Raw genomic sequence first — 26,246 nt, forward strand, 5'->3', positions numbered from 1 at the left:
CCCAGAAGCCATCAAGGGAAGTGCTCAGGTCCCCTTAGGGAAAATCCCCTTCCAAGACTAAGACTCAAGGGGAATACACAAGCAGGCATGTGGTCTGGCTGGTGACCTCAGCAATGAAGTTGTGAGCTAAGTCTGACCAAGTTCAACAGACTTCTGTGAACCTGGGTTGAGACCTTGTTGGCCAGCAGCATGGCAAGACCTGGGGACTCCTCGGCCCAGAGACAGTGACATGGCCACAGAAGACTAGAGCAGAGAGTGAAGCACCCAGTTGATATGAAGTGAGGGGAGAGGCACAAGAACACCCATTCTTGCAGATATTACCCACTTGACCTGGCTTCAAAGGCTGGACAATCAGAACTCAACTAGAAGAAGAAAGAGGAAAAAAAAGAGTAATCTGCTACAATTTGATGAACTTGACCTATACTTACAGATGTAGTAGCTCAAAAGAGGGAACAAATATTTACAGTGAGGATCCTTCCCAACCCCTTGATACACAGGGTAGACAATGATAGACAACTTGGACATTGGTTAACCAAAATGGGAGGGCTACAAAGGCAAGAAGTGACTAGTTTCCAAGCTTCCAAGAGGAAATCTAGCTCCAGTAAAACTCTTGTGGTTCAATACTAAATAAAATAAGTCAATCACAAATGGACAAATATTGCATAAGATCATAGTAGAAGTCAAGAAAAGGTTTACACACAGAAAAATGCATTATTTGAAGGTTGTTGTTGTTGATAAGTGACGTAGAGCCAATACCAACCCATATCAACCCTGTATAGTGTTTCCAAGGAGCAGCTGGCGAGCTTGAACCACTGACCTTGCAGTTCAAATGACTTTGCAGTCTAACACATTAGCTGACAGGACCACACCAGGACTCCAATTTGAAGGTTGGGGGTGGGGTGGGGGGAGAATCACAAACTAAAGGTTAGACATGTAATGACTCAGATGAGAGGAAAGGTGACATACAATAAGATGATACACAAATAACCAAGGCCAAAACAGCCAGTGAGAGTTGCACAAAAGCAAACTGAACAGGTGGGAGTGCTACGTGAAGGAGCAACTCTCCCTCCTCATGACTGCACCCCACGTGTACCGGAACCGGCATTACCGTCTCCCAACAGGGTATCTGAAGTAATTGTTGTTATGTGCCATCGAGTCGTTTCCGACCCATAGCGACTCTGTACAGGGTTTCTGAGGGTGTAAACCTTTACGGGAGTAGAAAGCCTCATCTTTCTCCCGCGGTGCAGCTGGTAGTTTCGAACCACTGACCTTAAAGTTCGCAGCCCGATTCGTAACCACTACGCTACCAAAGCTGAAGTAAAGGGGCACATAAATCGAACGATATTGAGATGGATTGGATTATGAAACATAACGGGTCAAATGACACTAGTTTTGGGACAGTACGATTTCATGGACTACCATTTGCTTGCAGCAAAGAGGAAATAGTTCAGTTCTTTCAAGGGCTGGGAATTGTGCCAAATGGGGTAACATTTATGATGGACTACCAGAGAGAAGCACGGGGGAGGCCTCGAGCAGTTTGCTTCAAAGGAGACAGCAGAAAATGCTCTGGGGAAACACAAGGAAAGACAAGGGGACAGACACACTGAAATCTTCAGAAGTAGAAGGAGTGAAATAAAAGGATTTTATGACCTACCAAGAAGATTGCTGGAACAGTGACCGGGACCATATGCTAGACCAGTAGGAAGAAGAGGGGTTATTATGGAGTTGGGCATGGAAGTTATGGAGGTTTTGATAACTATGGTGGCTCTAATAATTATGGCCATGGAAACGATGGCTTTGATGGCAGAATGAGAGATGGAAGAGGTATGGGAGGACATGGTTATGGTGGAGCTGGTGATACAAGTTCAGGTTTTCATGGTGGTCATTTTGTATATATGAAGGGATTGCCTTTTCGTGCAACTGAAAACGGCATTGGTAATCTCTTCTCACCATTAAATCCAATACGAGTTCATACTGATATTGGAGCTGATGGCAGAGCAACAGGAGAAGCAGATGTAGAGTTTGTGACACATAAAGATGCAGTGGCTGCTATGTCTAAAGATAAAAATAACATGGAACATCAAAACATTGAACTCCTTTTGAATTCTACTCCTGAAGGTAGCTCCGGAATGGGAGGTTCTGGAAGAGGAGGCTATGGCAGAGATGGAATGGATAATCAGGGAAGTTATGGATCTGTTGGAAGAACGTGAATGGGGAACAATTACAGTGGTGGTTATGTCTGTGGTGGCGGCGGCAGTGGCAGTGGAGGATACAATGGACAAGACGGCATGAATGGAGGTGGATGGCGTGAAATGTACTGAATCATAACCAACAACATGTAAGTCCTGACAAAAGCATCTGGTCTACTAGACTTTCTTACAGATTTCATTTCTTTTGTATTTTAAGAACTTAATAATGACTGAAGGAATGTGTTTGCAAAATATTATGTGGTAAAGCAACAGATTGTGAAGGGAAGATCTGTTTTTGTAAGTTTTACTTCTTACATACTTCTACTTAAAAATAAATTTTTATACTCAAACCACTGATGTTGATACTTTTTATATATGTGCTCCCTTGATAAGATTTGGGTTGATGTATTTTACTATTAGCTCTCTACAAGTAGTAACATAGTGTCATTTTAGAGGATAACAGTTTAGCTTTGCATAAACTGCAAGTCTTAAGCACAATTCTGGAATAGATAGAGCTTGAAGAAAAGTGTAACTTTTTTCTTTAATTTCTACTGGATAATACTGTTACTATAAACCCAAAAGATGAATTTAGGTGACTTTAGGAGTATGAATCCAGCTAATTCTATATTCTTTTTCAGGTATCATTTATCAGCACTGAAATGTTGATGGTCTAAGAGGAATCAGGACTTAAGAATATTCAAAATTGTGGAGTACTGGAGTATTGAGAATTTAAATTCTAGCCACAGATTGTAGAATATGTTCCCTTGACCAAAGTACCAAAAAATGTTTCTAAAAAGTGATGATACATTTCTAAGTTATCTCAAGATGTCTTAGAGTAGGTAAAGGTTCCCTGTAACATGGCAAGTCAGCATACATACATAGGTATTTACTGTGATATATAAATCACAAATGTATTTTCAGTTTCCTGCCCAATAGTTAAAGCATATGATTTTTAAATAATTGTATAAATGAGTACTTAAAAAAATGTAAGACACATTTCCATGTCAGAGTCTTAATTAAAATGAGTCATGCGTCTTAATTTTTGTGTCTTAATATCTGCTTGGAGTTTTAGAGACATTGTGTTAAATATCTAACAAAGAATAAGGGCCTCCTTTAGGGGTATTAACAATGTTTGGGAACTAGATAGATGTGATGGTTATACAAACACTGTTAAGGTATGAAATACCAGTGAATTATTTACTTTGAAATGGTTAATTTACATTATGTAAATTTACCTCAATTAAAAAACAACAAAACAAGGTAAGACTAAGGTCCTGGGTGGGCACATGCTGACATGTTTTATGAACAGAACATTAACTAAGGGGTAAGCGGAAGAAAAGTTAGTCAGATAACTACTAGAGACCTAGATGAGACAAGCCTTCTAGATAATTTCTCATACTATTCAGAAAAGGGTAGTCATTACAAAGTTTCAGGAAGAATCAGACTGTTATTATGTTGAGAACAGAGGACAAGGAGCAAAGCTCACAGCAGAGAGACCTGTTTTGATACTACTGGAATCATCTAGGTAAGAGATAATGGCAGTTCAGTAACAAGAATGGAATTCAGACACTGACTATGGATCCCCAACCACCCACCTTATACACAGAGGTACATAAACGCCAAAAATGAAAAATAAGGTGGGTGATGGCCATGCTTCAAGTACACTGGCTAGAAACTGATCTCCCCCATGGAAAGAGAGAATTCTGCTACTGGCCCAGCATTATCACCATGGTGGTCTCTTCAACTTTTCTACACAAAGTTTAAACCACAAAAACAGAAAGATCAGTGGTTGCCACAATATGGGAGAGGGGAAGGGAGAGGGGCTGACTTGCAAAGAAGAAAGTGGGGATATTTTAGGGTAACAAATTGTCACATATCTGGATTGCAGTGGTGGCTACATGAATGTATGTTCTGGTCAAAATTCACAGAACAAGACACTAAAATGAGAAAAATTTACTGTCTGCAAATAATACCTCAATAACAAATGTTTAATGTATACTTTGAAGATCACTGCTTTTCAGAATATGTATCTCTCAAACTTCTCCCATCTTATATTATACCATAATATAATATTCTGTATACATTCCTTGCCATCAACATGCAAAATCCATTCTGATACTTACCTTTTTGGTTTCTGTCAGTATCACCCATCAATATCCCAGCCACCAAGGTTTAACATTCTGATTTATCCTGTTTCCTTTGCCCTCCAATTAAACTGTCACATTTACTTGTGAAAGGTTATTTGCGTTTGTTCTAATTTCTGCCTCACTAGTTTGCTGTTGTTCATGCTGTTGAGTCAAATATGACTCATAGCGAGTCTGCAGGAGAGAGTAGCACAGCCTCGTAGGGCTTCTTGGGCTGAAATCTTTACGAGACAGACTGCCAGGTCTTTGCTATCTTGGTGGATTTGAACCACAGACCTTTTGGTTTATAACTTGAGTACTTAGCATTGGGCCACCAGAGCTCATCAGTAGTTTGTTGTTGTTGTTAAGTGCCATTGAGTCAGTTCCAACCTATAGCGACCCTGTATAGGGTTTCCAAGGAGCAGCTGGTGAGTCTGAACTGCCGACCTTGCAGTTTAAAGGGCTTTCAGTCTGGCGCATTAACCCACAGCGCCACACCAGGACTCCTCAGTGGTTTAGTCCTGACTAACTCCTGCCTACATTACTATGAGGACACCTAACTGATCTCTGAATAGCATGAAACAGTTCCTCCTCCAAATCTACCCGAATGCTGCTATGACATTAACCCAGAACTGATTTTCAAATACCTTTGGTGATTTATTAAAGGATAAAGTGCAAACATGTTTGTATAGTGTTCACTCTTTTAGACTCAAACATAGATGATTTTCTTTAAGAAATAATTTGTTCTCCTATAAGAACTCTGTTGGTCAATTTCCTCAACCAGTTTTCCACACTTGATTGCTTGCTCCTCTTTAACATTTAACTTATATGCTAAACTGGGTCGGAAACTGTTATGTTCCAAAAAATATGTATTGTAATTCATGACCTCTGTGCTTGTGGTTACAATTTCATTTGGGAAAGGTCTGTCTTTTGTTTTGTCAATGAGGCAAATCTCTTGACTCAATCTCTTTGAGGTATAAAAGAGATAAAACCAAGTAAGGTAATAAGTACGGATGAGGGAATCTTCACTTGAAGGTGAAGATTTCACATGAAGATTCCCCAGGAGCAAGCGCTCAGAAGAAATGAGGACCTGCTTCCAGAGCCCACGTCAAGACAAAGCCTTCTCCTAGAGTTGGCACCTGAATTTGGACTGCTCATCAATGACTCCTAGTAGCCTACTAGCTGAAAGATCAGTCGGTCAAATCCACCAGTCACTCTGCTGCAGAAGAAATATGATGAGGCTTTCTGCTTCCATAGATTTACAGCCTCGGACACCCTCTACAGCATCACTCTGAACCAGAACCGACTCAATGGCACACAGCAGCAGAGCAGCAGTCTCCTATTCAGACTCCTGTTGTGGCACTGTAGGATAAGCACTGGACCTCTTAACTGCTAAGTTGGCAGTTCAAATACATCAGCCACTCCTTGGCCACCCTATACATAGGATCGCTACGAATTAAAACCAACGCAACGGCACTTAACAACAACAAGCCTCCAGATCTGTGAGAAAATAAATTTGCTCATTAACATCATCTATTTCTGTTGGTTATAGCAGCACAAGATAAGCAGGGTATAAGCTAATTCTCAGGTTCATCCTATACTCGACAGGACGCTCGCACTTACTGCTCCCTCCACTTAGAACACCCTTTGTTACTCTCATTACTACTTGTGGAATTAACTTCTCCTTCCTTTGAACTATTCTTCCCTAAGCACAGATCCCTTCTTACATTATTTGTGTATAAACATTAATCTCATACAATCCTAAGGGCAGAGATCATGTTCGATTCATTCTAGAACTCCTCCCAGGATACTCCTAACAGTACCTTGTACATTAGTGTGTCCAAGTAAGTACCTGTTGAGTTCAACTATTTTAAACGAAAAGCATTCACTTGAAGGTAAATTTTTACCATGTGAAAACCATACTGTCATTAGCAAGTATTCAGAGAAAATTATGATGCCCAACTTTACAACCACTCTGGAAACGCAATGTAAGAAAACTTTTTAAACAGACACATCTAAAATAAAAAAATGCTGATTACACAGTTATTTGAACTTATTTACGGTGGTAATTGCATGTGGTTGAGAGTCAGTTCCAACTCATGATGTTGGTGGTGGTAAGCTGTGGAGTCAGTTCTGACTCATAGCGACCCTGTACAGGGTTTCTGAGGCTGTAAAGCTTTACAGGAGCAGAAAGCCTCATTTTTCTCCCACAGAACTGCTGGTAGTTTCAAACTGCTGTCCTTGAGATTAGCAGCCTGACTGGTAACCACTCATACAGACCCTGTATAGGGTTTCCAAGACTGTGAATCTTTACAGAAGCAGAAAGTCTCATTTTGTCCCCAGGGAGCAGCTGATAAGATTCAGATTGCCGACTTCGCGGTTAAGAGCCCAACGAGTAACCCACTACATCACTAGGACTTGTTGAGGTGACAGATAAACATGTCTAAACCATTCTAACCAGGAACACCTTCATTCCAGATAAAGCTGGAGTAAATGACAAAGCAAAATTTTAAAGCAGGTAAACTTTGCCTTTTGAAATTCATTAGAATTGTTTGTCTGTATCCCATAGGTTCCAGATAAGTATGCCTGAAATACTAGCACAAAAGAAAATACTCTGCATAGAAACACAATTCACAAATATAGGGGGATGTTGGGAGAGACAGTGAAAAAGTAGACCATGTTTTCCTCTCAGATTCATAATTTATTTGAAAGAACTACATGGCCGTCTTAATTAGTTAATAATGTTTAGAACATACTACTAGGAAATTAGGTGGTACTTTCTGTCTCTTGGGCGAGCTTAACAAATAGGATTCATTTCATTTACAAGAAAATACTCATATTAACTGCCCTTCATTAAATAGTGGATGTCAAACAATAAAAAAAATTGGTGAGGTTATTTGATAGTCAAATGAGATGGGATAAGGCATCAGGTGAAAAGAAAAATTTTAAACTTTTGTTCAGTTTTAAAAGAAAAACCTGAATGTTTAAACAATTATATTTCCCGTGTGTTGGTTTTTTTTTTGTTTTTTTTTTACATACATGTGCTAGAGGGTAGATATGCATTGGCATGGGTGACGGGCCAGGCAGTATGCCACCAGAGGGCGGTTGGCAGAAGAAAGACAGGGGTGGTGGGAGACACAGGGAGGAATGCAGTGGGTGGAGTGAATACAGATAAATGCTGTTGGCTGTTGGTGCATGGAGGGGATTGCAACCACAAAATGAAGCAAAGTGTATGTATACGATTTGTTGGATGTGCAACTGATGATCTGCTCTGTAAACCTTCACTCAGTTTACAATAAAACATTAAAAAAAGAGACAGGAAAAAATGAAGAGAAAAATCAGAGTAAAAATTGACAGGTAAGCTAAGTATAAATTAAATAAGGCTCTATCATCCATCAGGTCAGAACCGACTCAATGGCACTTAACAACAACAACAACATCATCCATCCTGGTGTGGTGCTGTGGGTTAATGCAAGGTCATTTTGAACAACAAGGTCGGCGGTTCAAGCTCACCAGCTGCTCCTTAGAAAACTTATACAGAGTTACTATGGGTCAGAACTGACTCAATGGCACTTAACAACAACAACATCTCCCATCTCAAAGTTATACATAATGCTATCAAAGAACTAAAAGTATTTAACTTCAGTTGCTATATGGAATCGGAAAGAAATACTGAGATGCTACATTTGGTTTTGTCTGTGTCTCTCTGTCTCTCTCACACACACACATATACACCTTCCATATTCCAAGAAGAAAAACGATTTGTACTTAGTGTTGCAGACCCACCAAAGCCACACAATATCCTAATGTTTGTACATAAGAAATAATAGGCCTCAACTATCTGCCAATAGTAACCCTGTTTGAACAAAATATTTCTTTGTTATTCTTGTTCCCTGACAAACGGTTACCAAAGATGAGAGGAAGGACTTGTGCAGGACTCATTTTTATAGTAAAATGACACTCATTTCACTATAGGTGCAGTCTAAGCATTTAAAACTCGCTCTCTCTCTCACACCCACCCCCACTAACACACATCCCTTTACTCTCATTCACTCTCTGCTTCTCGCACCCCTGACTGCTGCCACAATCATGTTCTCTCTTTCCCCATCAGGATAACATTAGCTTGAAGGCTGACAATTCAATCACATTTCAAGCAACCATTGACTCTGTTATTTAATAGGAAGAAGGAAAACCCAGTTGCCATAACAACTCACCTCACGTGGTAATTATGGAGTATCTAAAATATAGCAAACCATACTTTTCACAGTGTTTTCTAGGGGGAATGTGTAATAAGCACAGACACCACTTTTCCTGTTATTAGTACGGCAGCTAAAACTACTCCATATTCTTCATAGGAAGTAATGTTTTTAAAATCAAGGAGCAACTTAAAGAAAGGAAAATGCACTTCATATATTTCAAATGATGGGTCGTAGCGCATGTACTTTGGGGCATTTATTAAAAAGAAGTAAAGGAGGCATAAAAAATTAATTTATAAGTCAAAAATAATCAAATGTTGATCATTTATTTTTTTTTAAAGTGTATAATTAAAGAGGCCTTTCAGAACAGTGCTGCCACCAGGTCTAGATAAGGTTTTTTGAAATAAAAATGAAAAAAGAGCTCATTACCTATTACTGAAGTAGACAGCAGCACAGGGTCAGGAAAACGTGTTCTGTACCCATGGAGATAATGAAGCCAACCGCGGCTGTCACAGAAGACACACATCAGCATCATCCAATTTAGGTGCAAAGAGCATGTCTGAGTCAGAAATGCCAAAGGAAGGCCAGAAAGGCAGCACATTTCAATGAATGGAATTTCACCACCAACTTTCTCATCAACAGAAGCTAAGGTCATTTCAGGATGAGAAGGAGGACAGTCCCAGATCTTGAGGACACTCTAGGAGCTCTGAAATGACCTATGGTCATCCCCTGTACAAAACAGCAGAGAGAGAGGGCACTTCCATTTCAGAGAAACGGAGACAGGACAGCAATTAGAGATGCTTCTGATATGTCAGACCAAACTCCAAACCAGACTTTAGATCTGTGTCTCTCAAAAGTAACATGGGAGAGTGTCACTTTAAGAAAAGTCAATGGAAAAAACAAAACAGGTCTTCAAAAGGAAGGGATATAACACTTTGCAGAAGAATTCATCAAGCTAGTTCCCTTTGTTGTTGTTATTTATAAATTCCAATTCATAGCAACCTTGTATAGGGTTTCCAAGACACGGCTGGTGAGCTTGAACCACCAGCCTTGCAGTTCCAACCAAACCTGCAGTTCAGGACATTAACTCGCAGTGCTACACCAGGACGCCAGTTAGTTTTCTAGGGCATCAAAAATTATTTCATTTAACTAACATGCAGTTTTTGAGAACTACTGAAAATTACATAAAACAAAATATAATTCAAATTATGAAGAACATAAATCACTCAATAATTCATTCACTCATTCGCTCATTTATACCCGTAAGTGTTCAGAAGACTAAAGAATATCCCAAAAACAACCAAAACCCACTGCAAGTAAGTCAATTCTGACCCATAATGACCCTTTAGGACAGATAGAACTGCTCATGAGGGCTTCGCAGGCTATGAATCTAAATGGGAGCAGACATAAAGAAAGCCTCCTCCTAGGGAAGGAGTTTTCACATCAAGTATCAATGCTAGTCCCTTTGTACACAGGGTAGATAGGGACCAGCAACTTAGACATTGGCTACCTAAAATGAGGGGTGATAAAGGCATGAAGTGACTGGCTTACAAGTTTTCAAGAGGGAGTTTAGTTTACGAGTGTGTGGGGGAAGACAGAGTCCCCACTGAATAGTTTTCATCTTGTCTAGATGGGTCTGGTGAAAAGAGATGGGGATAAGATTCTTATGATTCAATAGTGAGTAATTGTTATCATGACTAATTGCGACTGTCACAACTACAAAGATAGAAGTTTTGTAACAAAAATGGGGGTAGTTAATCTTACACTCCAGAAACAGAGGACCCTAGGAACATCAAGGGAGAAAGGCACAAGTGGAATGCAGGACCCTATCCATAGAAGCAGCAACACCAGAGATGGATGCAAAGATGAGGACATGGAGAGAAGGGAGCAGCTGAGAACTCTAGATTTATGGAAAGAGAGGGACTGAGAGCTGGCAGCCAGGAGGCAGGCTTATAGAATGTGCCCTTTGGTTGTTTAAATTGTTATATATTCCTGAGTGTATCTGTGTACATTGCCCTACTCCACCCCCCCCAAAAAAAGAAAAACAGGAGCAAATACTGTTAAATGATGTTGCATGGAGGAGACTGTAATCACTGCAATGAAATGATGGTGTAAAGCCGATGTTCTCCCATGTAAACTATCACTCAGTTCACAATAAATTAAAACAAACAAAAAAGATAAAATAAAGAAAGCCTCCTCTTTCTTCAGTGGAGAGGTGGTGGGTTTAAGCACTGCTTTGTGGCTAGCAGCCCAGCGCTTTACCCACTGAACCACATGGGTTCCCTGAATATCCTTCACCCACTGCCATCTGATTGATTCTGACTCATAGTGACCCTGTATAGGGTTTCTGAGGCTGCATGGGGTTTCTTTACAGGAGCAGAAAGCCTCCTCTTTCTCCCAGAGAGGTTGGTGGGTTTGAACTACTGATCTTTGGCTCACAGTCCAGTGTTTGTCCTACAGTGCCACAAGAGCTCTTTGAAAATCCTATTTGTTGTTGTTAAGTGCCTTGGAGTCAGTTTCAATGCACAGTGATCCTGTAAAGGGTTTCCGAAGCTTTAAATCTTTTGCTACAGCAGAAATTCATGTTTCTCCTGCGGTGCAGCTGGTGGGCTCGAATCACCAATCTTGTAGTTTATGTTGTTGTTGTCAAGTGCGGTCGAGTAGATTCCGACCCATAGCAACCCTGTATAGGGTGTCCAAGGAGCAGCTAGTGAGCTTGAATCACGGACCTTGCAGTTCAAATGGCTTTGCAGTCTGGCGCATTAACCCCCAGCGCCATACCAGTGTTTATCCTACGGAGCCACCCTGCTCCCTGAATATGCTATGTTGTGGATGCTGTTTAGTGCTGCCAAGTTGCTTCTGACTCACAGTGTCACACCATCTCCTATAGCTGTGTGTAATCTTCAGTGTGTATGTGGTGTAAATGATATCAACTAATGACAGAACAAAATAAGACATAAGGACTTAAGTTACAAAAGGATTAAAGTAATTAATTCAATAATTATTGAGCACCTCTAGCTGATCCGAAGATACCCTATAAAAGGTTTCTGTGAGTCAGAACAAACTCTACAGCACTAAGCAAACAAACTAGCAAAAACTAAATGTGGAGCCCTGGTGTGACCTTGTTGAGTGAGTACTGGACTGCTAACCACAAAGTCGGTGGTTCAAACCCACCAGTTGCTCCTTGAAAACCCTGTACGGGATCACTATGAGTCAGAGCCAACTGGATGGCACGAAACAACATCTACTACTTTATGCAGGCATATCAGGCCCCAGAGCTCCAAGTGAAGAAAACAAACCTTCCAATTCTGTGGCGTTTACATTTTCACAAAGAAGAATCTAATTTCCAGGAATGCTGTGTGGCACCTTCCAGAGCTCTTCTTCAGGATCATTAGGGTTGGACAGACAGGCAGACAGACAGACAGATAATGTGAATGCTGTTGTTGTTCAGTGCCTTTTAGTCAGTTCTGACTCAGTGACTGTGTGTATGGTCTTTAGAATAAAAAACCTCACCTTTCTCCCAAGGATCAGCTGGAGGACTCAAACTGCTAAACCTGATGGTAGTAGTCAGGGTTTATCCTACAGAGCCACCATATTCCTAATCTTAATACTCTCACATATATTTAAAAAGCTGAAATCATAATTAACAACATTCTTATAAAGAAAACTGGAAATTATACGGATATTATATCAACTATCTAAGGAAGATATAAAACCAATTATACATTGTTGTTGTTGTTAAGTGCTGTCAAGTCAGTCCCAACTTATAGCAACCTTGAACAGGGTTTCCAAGGAGTGGCTGGTAAGGTTGAACCACCAACTGTATGTTTCAAACCAACCTTGTGGTCCAGTGTATTATCCTATAGTGCCATACCAAGACTCCAATTATATATAAACTTACAGAAAATTGAACTGAAAAGAACCTATCGATTTCATTTTGTTAGAATAGAATTATCTTGACAACAAACCCAGAGAAAATATTACAAGAAAACTACAGAACAACTAATAAATATAGACACAAAAATCTTTTACAAAGATTTTTTGTAAAAATGCAGAAAAACATGAGAAGGATAAGGCATCACGACAAAGTAGCATTTATTCCAGAAATACAGGGTTGATTCAATCAATCAAGACAATTTATTAGAAAATCTTTAGATATAATTTGCCATATCAACAAAACAAAAAAAAGTATATGATCATCCTAATAGATGGAGCAAAAGCACTTGACAAAATTCAACATCTATTCATGATAAAGAAAAAAAAACTCTCAGCAATTTAAGATTAGAATGGAACTTCAACCTAATACAGTATTTGTCTACAAAAGCCCTCCGTTAATTTCCTATTTAATGAAGACACTGAATGCTTTGCCCCAAGACAGCCATCAAGAATGTCTGCTCCTGCTTGTTGTTGTTGTTAAGTGCCATCAAGTCAATTCCTACCCATAGCAACCCTGTACAGGGTTTCCAAAGAAGAGCTGGTGAGCTTGAACCACCAACCTTGCAGCTCAAATGACTTTGCAGTCTGACGCATTAGCCCACAGCGCCATACCAGGACTCCCTGTTCCTGCTTATATCACTCCAATTCAACATGTACTGAAGGTTCTAGACAATGTAATCAGGTAAGAAGAAATGAGACACTCCCACTTGAAAGTACAAGAAGACCAGCCTGAAGCCACCATAGGGACAGACGATATTTCCTGAAAGAAAGACCAGCAGGAAAAATTCAAAAGAAAAATGTTATTCTGATTGGCTACTATAAGAACAAGCAAGCTGTTCACCAGGGAGCCAAAAAGGCAAGCAATCAAGTCCCTTCAGGACAAACCCCCCTTCAAGATTGAAACTCAAAGGGAACACATGAGCAGGCATGTAAGCTTGCTGGTGACCATGTTGGTATACTAGTGAGTGGATGAGGGAGGAAAGCAGCAATGAAGATATGGGATGAGTTCGACCATGTTCTGTAGACTCCCGTCAACCTGGAAATGAGAGAGAGAAGAGGAAGGGCTGGTTGAACAAAGTATGGTGAGACCTTGGTACTCCGGAGCCCATCAACAAGGACATAGCCATGGAGGGCTAGAGCTGAGAGTGAAACATCCAGCTGGTATGAAGTGAGGGGAGATGCAAAAAAACGTCCACACTTGTAGGTAGTACCAATTCGACCTAGCTTCAATAGCTTGATGATCAAAACTCGACTAGAGGAAGATAAAAAAATTTTGATAAACAAGTATAAATTGCTACAATTTGATGAATTTGACCTATACTTATGGTTGCAGTAGCCCAAAATCCCAACTGAGAGGGAAGGAGTCTTCACATCAAGTATCAATCCTCTCCCTTCTGTATACAGGGTTGATAGGGACAGGCAACTTAGACATTGGCAGTGGTTATTTGCTATGGAGTCAGTTCCGACTCATATCGACCCTGTACAGGGTTTCTGAGGCTGTAAATCTTTACGGGAGCAGAAAGCCTCATCTTTCTCCCGCAGAGCAGCTGGTAGTTTCAAACTGCTGACCTTGCAGTTTGCAGCCCAATTCGTAACCACTACACTACCCTAAAACTGGAGGGAGGGGGAGAGATATAAAGGCACAAAGTGACTATGTGACTGGCTTACAAGTTTTCAAGAGGGAGTTTAGTTTCAGAGTGTACGAAGAAAGGTAGACTCCCCACTGAATAGTTTTCATCTTGTCTGCATGGGTCTGGTGAAAGGAGATGGGGATAAGATTCTTATGATTTAATAGTGAGTAATTATTATCATGACTAATAACAACTGTTACAACTATAAAGAAAGAAGGTTTTTTTGTTTTTTGTTTCAGCAAAAATGGAGGAGTAGTTAATCTTACAGTCCAGGAACAAAAAACCCTAGGACCATCAAGGAGGAAGAGCATGAGCAGAATGTGGGACCTTATCCAGAGAAGAGCAACACCAGCGATGGAGGAAAAGATGATGACATGGAGAAATAGAGCAGCTGAGGACTCTAGACTCAAGGAAAGAGAAAGGCTGTGTGCTGGTGGCCAGGAGGGAAGTAGGTTTAAAGAATGTGCCCTTTCGTTGTTTAAATGATTACATGTTCCTGAGTATTTTTGTGTACATACCCCCATAAAACAACAACAACAACAAAATATACAAAAAACAGAGTGAATAAAAGCAAATACTATTGAATGATGATGCATGAAGGAGATTGTAATCATTGCAATGAAATGATGAGTGTAAAAATCTATGTTCTCCCTTGTAAACTATCATTCAATTTACAATAAAAACTTTTTTTTTAGAAAAAAAGAAGAAATGAGATGCATACAGACCAGAAAGAAAAAACAATTATCTTAAAGAATCTAAAAAGTCAAAATAAAACTGTAAGTACATATAAGTAAGCTTACTAAGGTCATAGAAATAAAATCAATAGTATGCTTATGAACTAGCTACAAACAACTGGAACAATTTTTTTCTTAATTTACAGTTTTAACAAGAGGCTGTTATTGCTGTTAAGTGCCTTCATGTCAGTTCCAACTCATAGCCACCCAGTATAAGGTTTCCATGGAGTGACTGCTGAGTAACACCAAAATATTTAGGCATATGAAATATTTATGAAATCAAACAAAATCTGTACAAGATTCATCTTTTAAGAACAACAAAATGTTGATGAGAAAAAACAAAAGAATCCTAAATAAATGGAGAGATATACCTTGTTAATGTGTTGGAAAACAATACTGTTAAAATGGCATTTCTTCCCAACGAGTTCTGTAGATTCAATGTATTTTCCCTTTCTTTCTCAAAGTATTTTCAATCAAAGTCTCAGCAAGCTTTTATTGTAGGTTGTCAAAGCTATCTAAAATTCATCTGGAAAAGGAAAGAATCCCTGGGGGTACAATGGTAAAGTGCTTGGTGTCAACGGAAAGATCAGGGTTTGAATCCACTGGCCACTCCAGAGGAGAAAAAGCCTGGTGATGTACTTCAGTAAAGATTTTCACTGCTGTGGTATAAATTCCAAGTCATAGGGAGCCTGGAGGACAAACTGGAACTGTCTCATAGGATTTCCAAGGCTGGATATCTTTATTGAAGCAAATAGTGGCGGTGGTAGTGGTGGGGGTGTGCCGTGGAGTTCGTTCCAACTCATAGCGACCCTCCATAGGGTTTCTGAGGAGTGAATAGTGAGCTTGAACCTCTGGCATTGCGGTTCAAGCCAACTCTGCAGTCCAGTGCGTTACCCACAGTGCCACACCAAGTAACCCACATTTTACTAGTCCTAGAAGCTGGTAGGTTCAAACTGTCAAAGTGTTCATTGCCTAACCACTTCACCACTAACCTGGGAACCTTATTGAGGCAGTTTTAACTCTGCTCTATAGACTCTAAGTTGATATGACAGCACAAAACAACATGAAAAACCACAGGGCATAGAAAAGTAGAACATTTTTCTTGATGAAAAGCATTAACAAAGTGAGAGGACTTTAAATGATTTTAAGATCTATTAACTAACGATTCTGATTCTAACGACCCGAAGTAGGGTTTGCGAGGCTGTAAATCTTTAATTGAGCAGAAAGTTTCATTTTTCTCCCATGGAGTTGCTGGTGGGTTTGAATTGCAGACATGTTGGTGAGCAGTCCAGTGCTAATCCTACAGCTCGACCAGACTCCTTAAGATTTATTACAAGATAACATTAATCGGTGGTTTTAGTGAAAGGACAGACATAAAGATCACTACAATAGAGCAATAGTGCAAAGATCTGGAATCAGAAAACCAAAGAGGAAGAGCACACTCAGCATCTCTCAAGCTGGGGGAACTGAAGAAAAAATTCAAGCCTCGACTTTCATTATTGATTGAATAATTTCTCTGGGCAAATTATTGAATGATGCAGAAAGCATCAAGAGAAGATGGAAGGAATGTACAGAGTCACTGTACCAAAAGGAAAACGGTTAATGTTCAACCATTTCAAGAGGTAGCATATGACCAAAAGCCAATGATACTGAAGGAGGAAGTCCATGGTGCATTGAAGGAACTGTCGAAGAACAAGGCACCAGGAATTGATGGAATAAAAATTGAAATCTTTCAAGAAAGTGAGGCGGCACAGGAGGCACTCACTCATCTATGCCAAGAAATTTGAAAGACAACTATCTGGCCGACTGATTGGAAGACATCCATATTTGTGCCCATTCCAAAGAGGGGTGACCGAAAAAAATGCAGGAATCATTGGACAATTTCTTTGATATCCCATGTGAGTAAAGTTTTGCTAAAGGTAATACAGAAATGGATACAATCATACATTGACAGAGAACTTTCAGAGGTTCAAGCCGGGTTCAGAAGAGTCCGTGGAACAAGGCATATCATTACAGATGTCCGATGAATCCTGGCCTAAAGCAGAGGCTATCAGAAAGATATTTACCTATGCTTTATCGACTATACAAAGGCTTTCGATCGTGTGGATCATGACAAGCTATGGACAATATTGCAAAGTATGAGTATTCCGGAACACTAAATTGTGCTCATGAGCAATCTGTACCTGGACCAAGAGGCAGTTGTTCGAACAGAATGTGGGAACACTGAATGGTTTAAAATTCAGAAAGGTGTGTGACAAGGTTGTATTCTTTCACCATACTTACTCAACCTACCTGTATGCTGAGCAAATAATCCGAGAAGCTGGGTTATATGATGAATCTTGAAAATATTATACAAAGTAAAAGATTCAAAAGGCCACATATTATATGATTTCATTCATATGAAATGCTCAGAAAAGGAAAATTTACAGAGACAAAAAGTATACTAGTGGTTGCTAGGGGCTGGGAGAATGGAAAGTGATTGCTAATGGGTACCTCTTCCTTTGGATGATGATGAAAATATTGTAAAAGAGATTATAGTGAAGGTTGTACAACTCTGTGAATACACCAGAAACACAACTGTATTTTAAATGGGTGAAGTTTTAAACATGTGAAATACATTTTAATTTAAAAAAACATAATAAGTATAGAAAAAAGATAAGAGAAAAAAAGTCAAAGCAATTAAGATAACCTAGAAGTTCTTTGTGACGTTGGGTTAGATAAAAAACAACCACCACCAAAAAAAAAAAAAAAAAAAAACTTGATTCATTGTAAGTCATCAAAAATAAAAATAAAAAATAAAATTCCAAAAGGCATTGTTCAGAAATGAAAATACAAATTGTAAATTGGAGAAAAAAAATACATAAAATACACATTTTCATAAAGAATTTATATCTAGCATATATACAGAATTCTCTTTTGAAAGCAAACACCTAGTTTTTAAAACACAGACCAATTAATGAAGAAAAGAACTGAACAGGGATCAATGCATGAAAAGGTTCTCCACATGATTTGTCATTCAGGAAATGTAATTTAAAATGACAATGAAAAAGCTAAAACTTAAAAAACGGAGCTTTTGGAGCACAAGAGAGAAGGTAGAGGAACTGGAACTGTCAACATGTTATTAGTGGTTGTTATGTTGTTGTTAAGTGCTGTCAAGTCAGTTCCAACTCCGTTATTGGTGGTAGGCAGTCAAAATGGGATAACCACTTAGGAAAACAATTTGGCAGTTCCATATAAAGTTAAAGATATACTTTCTACATTATGCAGCAATCCTACACTATTCAAAGGTATTTATTTATTCAAAAGCAATGAAAATATGTGTGGTGCTGTAGGATAAGCACTGGGCTGTAGTTCAAACCCACCAGCTGCTCCTTGGAAATCCTAGGAGTCGCTATGAGTCGGAACTGACTCAAAAGCACTTAACAACAACACATAGGTCCATCTCTACAGTAAAGTCCATCTCTACAGTAAGCAATAAGTTATCTTGCTCCAAAGAATATGGCACATTTCAAATAAATGTTGATAGCATTAGTCCCCCTTACCAGATGTCTTCTGAAGTTCTCCACTTTAACATTCTTTCCTGTTTCTATTCTTAAGCATATGAAAGGAAAATGGGTGGCATGTGAAAAGAAAAAGATTCCTTGAAAAACCCTGTATACCCTGCTATGCTACTGTTCAAAGTGCTGAGTCCTGCATAGGGTTTCAGAGGAGCAGCTGGTGGATGTGAATCACCTAACTTGTGGTTCAAACTGACCTTGCAGTGCAGTGCTTATCCTATAGCACCACACCAGGATTCCTGCTATGCTAATAAATGGTGGTAACTGGCTTAATGAGCCCTGGAGGGAAGCTATAGGATAAATCCTGAACTGTTAACCACAAGGTGGGTGGTTCAAACCTACCAGCTGTTCCTGTACAGGGTCATTATGAGTCAGAACTGATTCAACTGAGCTCAATTAGCTATTCTGAGATTTACAGCTACTATGCTTTAACAAAGAGTCCTGGTGTGGCATTGTGGGTTAATGTGCTAGACTGCAGAGTCGGTTTGAACTGTAAGGTTGGTGGTTCAAGTTCACCAGTCACTCCTTGGAAACCCTCTAGAGGGTCGCTATGGGTCGGATCTGACTCGATGGCACTTAACAACAACAACATGCTTTAAGTAAGAAGTTATAATGCATATTTTCTAAGTGCTAATTATTTTTATATTAAGTCCATTAAATGCTTACAATACAGATATTATCTGTTATAACTGCTACATAAGCTGTTATCTCTTGATTATAAATAAATCCCTCCAGTGTGTTATTCTGTCTTGCTATTCATGCATAAATTTTAACTGACATATATTTACATGGAAAACTGTGTACTAAGAAAACAAAATATACATTTCCCATGTATTTCTGGTTTCCCTCTTCCTTTTTCAGTGCTCCCACCAGCATTGGTCAGATTTCTGTGCATCAACAGCATCACATCCTTTACTTCAAGGAAAAATAAAAACTTAAACCAAATATTTGTTTGCTAAACACTTTTCACTTATAGTTAATTTCCATCACTTCTAAAACCTAAACACCAGTTCCCTACATACTTGCAAAGGAGTAGAATGAAGAAATAGGCAATATGATTTCCTTAAATAAGAAATTGATATTTATTCTGAATAGTTAAAGTTAAATATTGACTCAATAAAGCTAATTCCTGAACACTGTGGTCGTTGTTAAGTGCCGTAGAGTCAGTTCTGACCCACAGTGACCCCTATACAGGGTTTCCAAGGAGCGGCTGGTGAACTTTAACTTGAGGTCAAACCAACTTTGCAGTCCAGTGCATTAACCAAGAACCTCATACTATTCTTGGACACTGTTACTGTTGTTGTGCTATTGAGCGGTTCCGACCCACAGCAACCCTGTACAGGGTTTCCTAGGAGCGGCTGGTGAACTTGAACCGTCTGCCTTCCTGGTAGTGGTTATGTGCCGCGGAGCCGGTTCCGAACCATAGCGACCTTGTACAGGGTTTCCGAGGCTGTATATCTTTACGGAAGCAGAACGCCTCATCTTTCTCCCACAGAACAGCTGATAGTTTCAAACTGCTGACCTTGCGGTTCTCAGCCAGATTCGTAACCACTACACTACCAGAGCTCCTGGTATCTAATAATTAGGCTGAACAGTAGGGGACGCATGCCAGTTTCTTTCAAAAGCACATTAAAATAGTTCAGTATTCAGTTGTGCCAGCTATTTTGGCTGCCTCTAAAAGGAGCTCTAGTAGCTTAATGGTTACGAATCGGGCTGCTAATCTCCCAGTAGCAGTTCGAAAACTACCAGCTGTTCCACGGGAGAAAGATGAGGTTTTCTGCTCCTGTAAAGATTTACAGCCTGGAAAGCAGAGTCGCTATGAGTCAAACCGACTCCACGGCACATAACAACAACAAAAAGCAACTTGCCGTTCTGGTGTGGCGCAGTGGGTTAATGCGCCTGACTGCAAAGTCGTTTGAACTGCAAGGTCGGTGGTTCAAGCTCACCAGTTGCTCCTCAGAAAGCCTATACAGTGTCACTATGGGTCGGAATCAACGCGACGACACTTAACAACAACAACAACAACTTAAGTTGCATTACTGGTGGTCAGTATTTCTAAGCAAAAGCAAATTTCATAAGCATAAACTGAAGGTGAGAAACCCCAAATCAAATACAAAGAAAAAAAGCCTATACAGAATATGAGGAGGTACCTACCTCATGTATAAGAGCAAGTGATGTCTGCTTGAAACTTCGCCCTCTACTGGCCATCAAGCGATTCAATGGCTTGCCATCTTTACTCTGATACATAGAAACATCATAACAAAATAACATACCACCTTAAAAAAAACAAACATAAAATGTTTTATGGTGAAAATTCATTAATCACATTCTCAGGAATCCATACCTAATCAACCTGGATTGGGAGGTTTAATAATGAAGAGAGAATCTGCTAAGCAAATTATGGTTTGGCTATTGATTTTTAAGGAAAGATAGAGAGGTATAAAAGTTATTCTATTTTAAATAGCTCTTAGCGTAGTGGTTACGAATCGGGCTGCAAACCTTAAGGTCAGTGGTTCGAAACTACCAGTTGCTCCGCGGGAGAAAGATGAGGCTTTCTACTCCCCTAAGGATTTACACCCTCGGAAACCCTGTACAGGGTCGCTATGGGTTGGAACCGACTTGAGGGCACTTAACAACAACAACATTTACAAGTTACTATTGATAAAGGCATTATTCATTTGTAAATCAAGGAATACATTTAAAATTCACAACTCCATTTTAAACACAAGTTTGTGAGCAACTACTTTTAGGGTTTTATTACGTTGTGAATGCTAGACAACAGGGATTCCTTTGATTGTTATCCACAAATAAGATTTCCCTCATACCTGCGCTCACATACATTCCTTCCTCTTCTCCTCCCTGTTTGCACTCTCATCAACTAAGTTTCCATTGAGATTTCAGCTCCAGACTAACCCCCAAGTCAATGAGAAGCAATGACAGGCAGTCAATGCTGGAGGATATGTTAGGGCAGTCTTGAAAGCTCCCTGGGCAATTGTAGCCAACTAGAAGGCATACCCAAGGAACACTGTGTTAGTGGATTTGACTATTTCTTCTTCTAGTTCTGCTCAGATTGGACTAATATATTTTAGAGCTATATTATTTGTTGTTATTGTTAAGTGCCCTCCAGTCAGTTCTGATCCAAAAAACCCTGTAGAGGGTACGAGGCCGTAAATATCTGTGGCGGCCTCATCTTTCTCACATGGATTGGCTGGTGGGCTCAAACCGCGAACCTTGTGGTTCGTGTTTCCGTGCTTATCCCACAGATTCTTTAGTGCATGACATAGGGAACAATGCTGTTTTACTATAGAGATGGCTTTACCTTCACGAACGGTTCCTTTCCTTTGTCTAGTACTTTTTCAATGTATGCTAGACAACGTGAAAACCCATAGAGAGGCTCTAACAGATGTCACATTGCTCCTGATAGGAGTTTCTTCTCTCCTCTATTAGGCAGATAGGGTGGGCACTCGTCATCTCACTTTTATCAAAGATTGAGCTGGATTACGCTTAAACCATAGTGACACAGGGGTTAAGCACTCAACACTAACCAAATATCAGTAGTCAAACCCACCAGCTGCTCCGCAAGAGGAGCCTCCATAAAAGTTAGTTCTGGAACCCCTATAGGGAATTCTGTAGGGTCACTATAAATTGGAATTGATTCAACAGCAATGTGATTGGGTTTGGGAAATCTCAGTACAGATGTACTTCACCCTGTGTTTAGGGGATGCCACCTCCAGCATTTTCAACTAAGAGACTAAATTAGAGTGTTTGCCTCCCCTCCCCAGTACTGAAAGATTATCAGAGATTTAGGGACATCCTTCAGAGGTTTTCTACTTAGCTCTTTAGTCGCCTATCACACTGTTGTTGCTCTTAAGTGCCATCGAGTAAGTTCCAACGCATAATTAAATTTGGCAAGTGTCTTGAAGGAGAACTAGGCTGTGTGTTTTTGGCCCTTCAAGTCTCTAGTTTTGTCATTCCAGGACCATATGAATGCCAAGATCTCTGTGGGTTTACCTACTTCTTACACCAGACTCCTGCCAAGCCAAGCCTGAGCTCTCTGCTCTAACTATGACCAGAATTAGTAAGTCCACCCCAGAGAAAGCAGCTGTAGGTCTTCAGGATTCATTCACTACTCCCTGGAAGCTTTCCAATCCTGTGTGCTCTATTTGGAGGCCCCTCCTCCTACCTCATCTTTGTCTCCTAAGCACCACAAGGATGAAAGGGGATAGCACGTTGCCAGAAGCTTGCAATCTAGCTCATTAGCCTTCTGTGTTCCACAAATGTTTTATGGAGAAAATCTCTAATTTGTCACCCATGCAACCACTCAAAGCTCTGCTGTTTTTGTTGCCTCCAACAAGCCTCTGCCTGAGCTAAGCCCCAGCCCTTAATCTATGACCAGAATCAATAAACATTTATTTAAAATAAGTAGACTTTTCATTCCATTGTGGAATCTTAGTCCATCTATTCATCTTTCCTTCTGTAGATCGCTGATAAAATGTAAACTTTAATTGTAGTAACTAAGACAGCAGCAGCATCTAAGAAGCTCTGGTGGTGCTGCAGGACTGCCAAGTGCAAGGTTGACAGTTCAAAACCACCCTCCACTCCCCAGGAGAAAGATGAGGCTTTCTTCTCCCATCAAGATTTACAGCCCCAGAAACCCTCTACAGGGTCCCGAAGAGTCAGAATCGACTCGATGAAAGTGAGTCTACAGCAGATGTTAGTTGTGTATGCAGCAGCAATCCTACATGAAAGCAAAAGTTGCCCCATTTGCTTTCTTGATACTATGCACTCACCTGCAAGGCCAGGTTTCAGTCCTGGCTGTTTGTTTGTTTCATACATTTTCAACATAAAATTGGGGATTCCTGCAATTGTTTTTCCTTGATCTGAACGGACACCTCCTTTTAACGCAGAATGGTAAATCCCACGAGGCATATTCACCATTTCTTGCTTCACAAGTGATGTAAAAAATTCCTCCAATGCTGAAAGAGGATAAAAGGTTATCAAAAGTAGAGTAAACATAACATGTCAAAGAGAAACATGCACTCTTAACTTATAGAAACAATTTAGCTCTACTTCAGACCAAACACAACATGGCTAAAACAGGATTCTTGATCCCATCTTCCTCATAGACTTTTCCTAGTCTTCCTCAAATCAGGACATGCTACCCAGTTGCTCAAGTCTAAAAACTTAGGAGTAATTCTTACCTTCTCTTTCTTTCATTCCTTACATGTAATCCATTAGCAAGCCCTCAGAATCTACCTTCAAAACACACCCCAAATCTATTCACTTCTCTCAATCGACATTGCTACTTCCTTAGTCAACATCTTCTCACATTCTCATCAGTTGTTGTTGTTAAGTGCTGTCAAGTCAGTTCCAACTCATAGCAACTCTGTAGTTTCCAAGGAGAGCCTGGTAGGTTTGAACTGTCCACTTTGTGGCTAGGAGTCCAGTGCTTATCCTACAGTGCCACACCAGGATTCCATGAGAATATATATGTATGCATATAAAACATAAGTAACTGGTGGTTGCCAGGGTAGGATGGGAGGCAAAAATTGTTGTTGTTGTTGTTGTTAATTTTTTGTATATTTTAAATGTATGTTAATGGTGTGGCTCTGTGGGTTAATGCGCCAGATTGCAAAGCCATTTGAACTGCAAGGTAGTTCAAGCTCATCAGCTGCTCCTTGGAAACCCTGTACAGGGTCGCTATGGGTCAGAATCGACTCGACGGCACTTAACAACAACAATAGTGGTGGGATAATTTTGAAAAAGATAGTGAGAATGGTTGTACACTTGAATAATGTCATGGAATTATATATATATATAAACTGACGAAATACTGAATGTTTTATATCACTGTAAAAAGACACATTTTATAAACAACAACAAATGACTGCTTTAATGAAGGCCTTCCATAATGTAGCCCTGACTCTCCCTCTGACCCCATATTCCACCATTCTGATTCCTGGCTAACTATACTAAAGCCATATTTCCATATTGTCTTCTTTCTGTTCCTTAACATCACAAGGCTCAGCTGTAAGTCAGGTGCACTGCCCTCATTGGTCCTTCCATGTAGAATGCACTAGGCCCAGCTTTTCATGTCACCGGAGCCTTTGTGTTATTTATAACTTTTCAGTGAGTGACTTTCACGAGCATCCATCACTCTGTAACCCTACAGGTACAATCAGTAAAAGCCAAAAGGTTAGTTCATCATTTCTTTGCTTGTGTTCTTTTTAACTGAGTCCAAGATCTTAATTGCTTGTTATTTTACTTGTTACAAGAAAAGACAGGAATGTGGGACCAGAAGACAATAAGATGACAAAGATAACTTGATAAGACCATTGTTGTTGCTAAGTACCACTGAGTTGGTTCTGACCATAGCGACCCTGCATAGGGTTTCCGAGGAGCAGCTGGTGAGCTTGAACTGCGGACCTGGCAGTTCGAACAATGTTGCAGTTCGGTGAATTAACATACAGCACCACACCAGGTTTACATATATATTTAAGTGTCATTTTCTTATGGAACACTAGAGGCTGCCCAATGCAGAAAGAGAAACAACAAACAAAATTAAAACTAAATAAATCTTATGGAGCAGGATCAAAGGAAACCACTGCATATGTCTATTATTATAGGGAAAAAAACAAGGGTCCATCTAATGAAATTGAAATTTCATTCTGAATAGATAAAGAAGTCTCCTTCAAAAAACAACCATGGTTGAATTAAAGGCAGCAAGTGCTCAATGGAGCAGCTATCACATGCCCAGTTTGGTCCTTCCTATGAAAAAATCCTAGCAGCCAAGTTCCTCAACTTCATAATCCATACAATACCTGTATGGGATGTTTCCCATTTGCCCCCTCCAAATCCACTCTTCCCCCTTCCCAACACTATCTGGTGCTTTGGAGAATAACTTTAAGGACTACATCCACATGGGAGACGCTGGTAGGAGATGAGAGGTGGAAACAGAGTGAGCTCAGGGAATGTGTTCTCTAGACGCACCTGCAGGATTGCTGCAGGTTCCCGCCATCTTTCTGAAGGCCTGGCGCCCCTTCCACTGTCCTATCTTGAGACACTGATGCTCTCTCTTATTCTGGACACTGCTTCCTCCCTTTGTCCCTTCAGGTCAAGACTGCAACTACTCTGGGATGATTCATGATTCCTTATAAAATTCTCTTACCCTGCTACCACAATTACAAATAATTCCTTTATTAAACTCTTCTCCAATGACTCCCTCTTAACGTTCCCTCCTTTTCCTGTTAAGACCCTAACCCTCACTGGACTGAAAGGTATGAGTAACACAGACCCCAATTCCTGCACACACATGTACATGTGGAACTGCTTAAAGTTGGGCAAGAGTATACTTGCCAGTGTGTGCCAATGAATCATCTATTTGTGAGAACAGAAGACCTCTGTTGAAGAAAGAAAATAAGATAGTTTCATGCCTTTCAAAAGGGATCCTAGGGTAGCAACATGTTAAACGCCAGCTACCCATCTGCACACTGACTGAAAACCACTCTTGAACTAAGGGAGGAAAAGTCTAACTCAAGAACTGAAATTTTTCTACATAGCAAACTAGAGATTCTCAAATAAAACCAGTAATTTAAAAGAGAGCCAGCTGCTTTGAGATTGTTACTGTTAAGTGCTGTCAAGTTGGTTCTGACCCATAGTGACCCTATCTATATAGGGTTTCCAAGGAGTCCTGGTGTGGCACTGTGGTCAACTGCGCTGGACTGCAAGGTCGGTTTGAACCACAAGGTTGGTGCTTCAAGCTCACCAGCCACTCCTCAGAAATCTTTCACAGGGTCGCTATGAGTCGAATTGACTCAATGGCACTTAACAACAAGGAGTGGTTAGTAGTCCACTGCTTATCTTACAATGCTGAACTAAGC

General features: G+C 40.1%; 1 protein-coding gene and 1 pseudogene across 1 annotated transcript in view; one reads left to right on the forward strand and one right to left on the reverse strand.

The window, feature by feature from the left end:
- FOCAD (focadhesin) overlaps positions 1–26,246 on the reverse strand; it is a 354,257-nt gene that overhangs the window by 128,928 nt on the left and 199,083 nt on the right. The window contains exons 19-20 of the mRNA XM_006864465.1: positions 23,157–23,342; positions 20,521–20,642 (exon numbers count right to left, since the gene is read on the reverse strand). Of these exons, the coding sequence (XP_006864527.1) occupies positions 20,521–20,642; positions 23,157–23,342 (308 nt within the window). The remainder of the gene's footprint in view (positions 1–20,520; positions 20,643–23,156; positions 23,343–26,246) is intronic.
- Positions 1,350–2,321, forward strand: LOC102832750 (annotated as a pseudogene).

Source organism: Chrysochloris asiatica, unplaced genomic scaffold (assembly GCF_000296735.1).
Source record: "Chrysochloris asiatica unplaced genomic scaffold, ChrAsi1.0 scaffold00065, whole genome shotgun sequence".
In the NCBI taxonomy this organism is placed as follows: Eukaryota; Metazoa; Chordata; class Mammalia; order Afrosoricida; family Chrysochloridae; genus Chrysochloris; species Chrysochloris asiatica.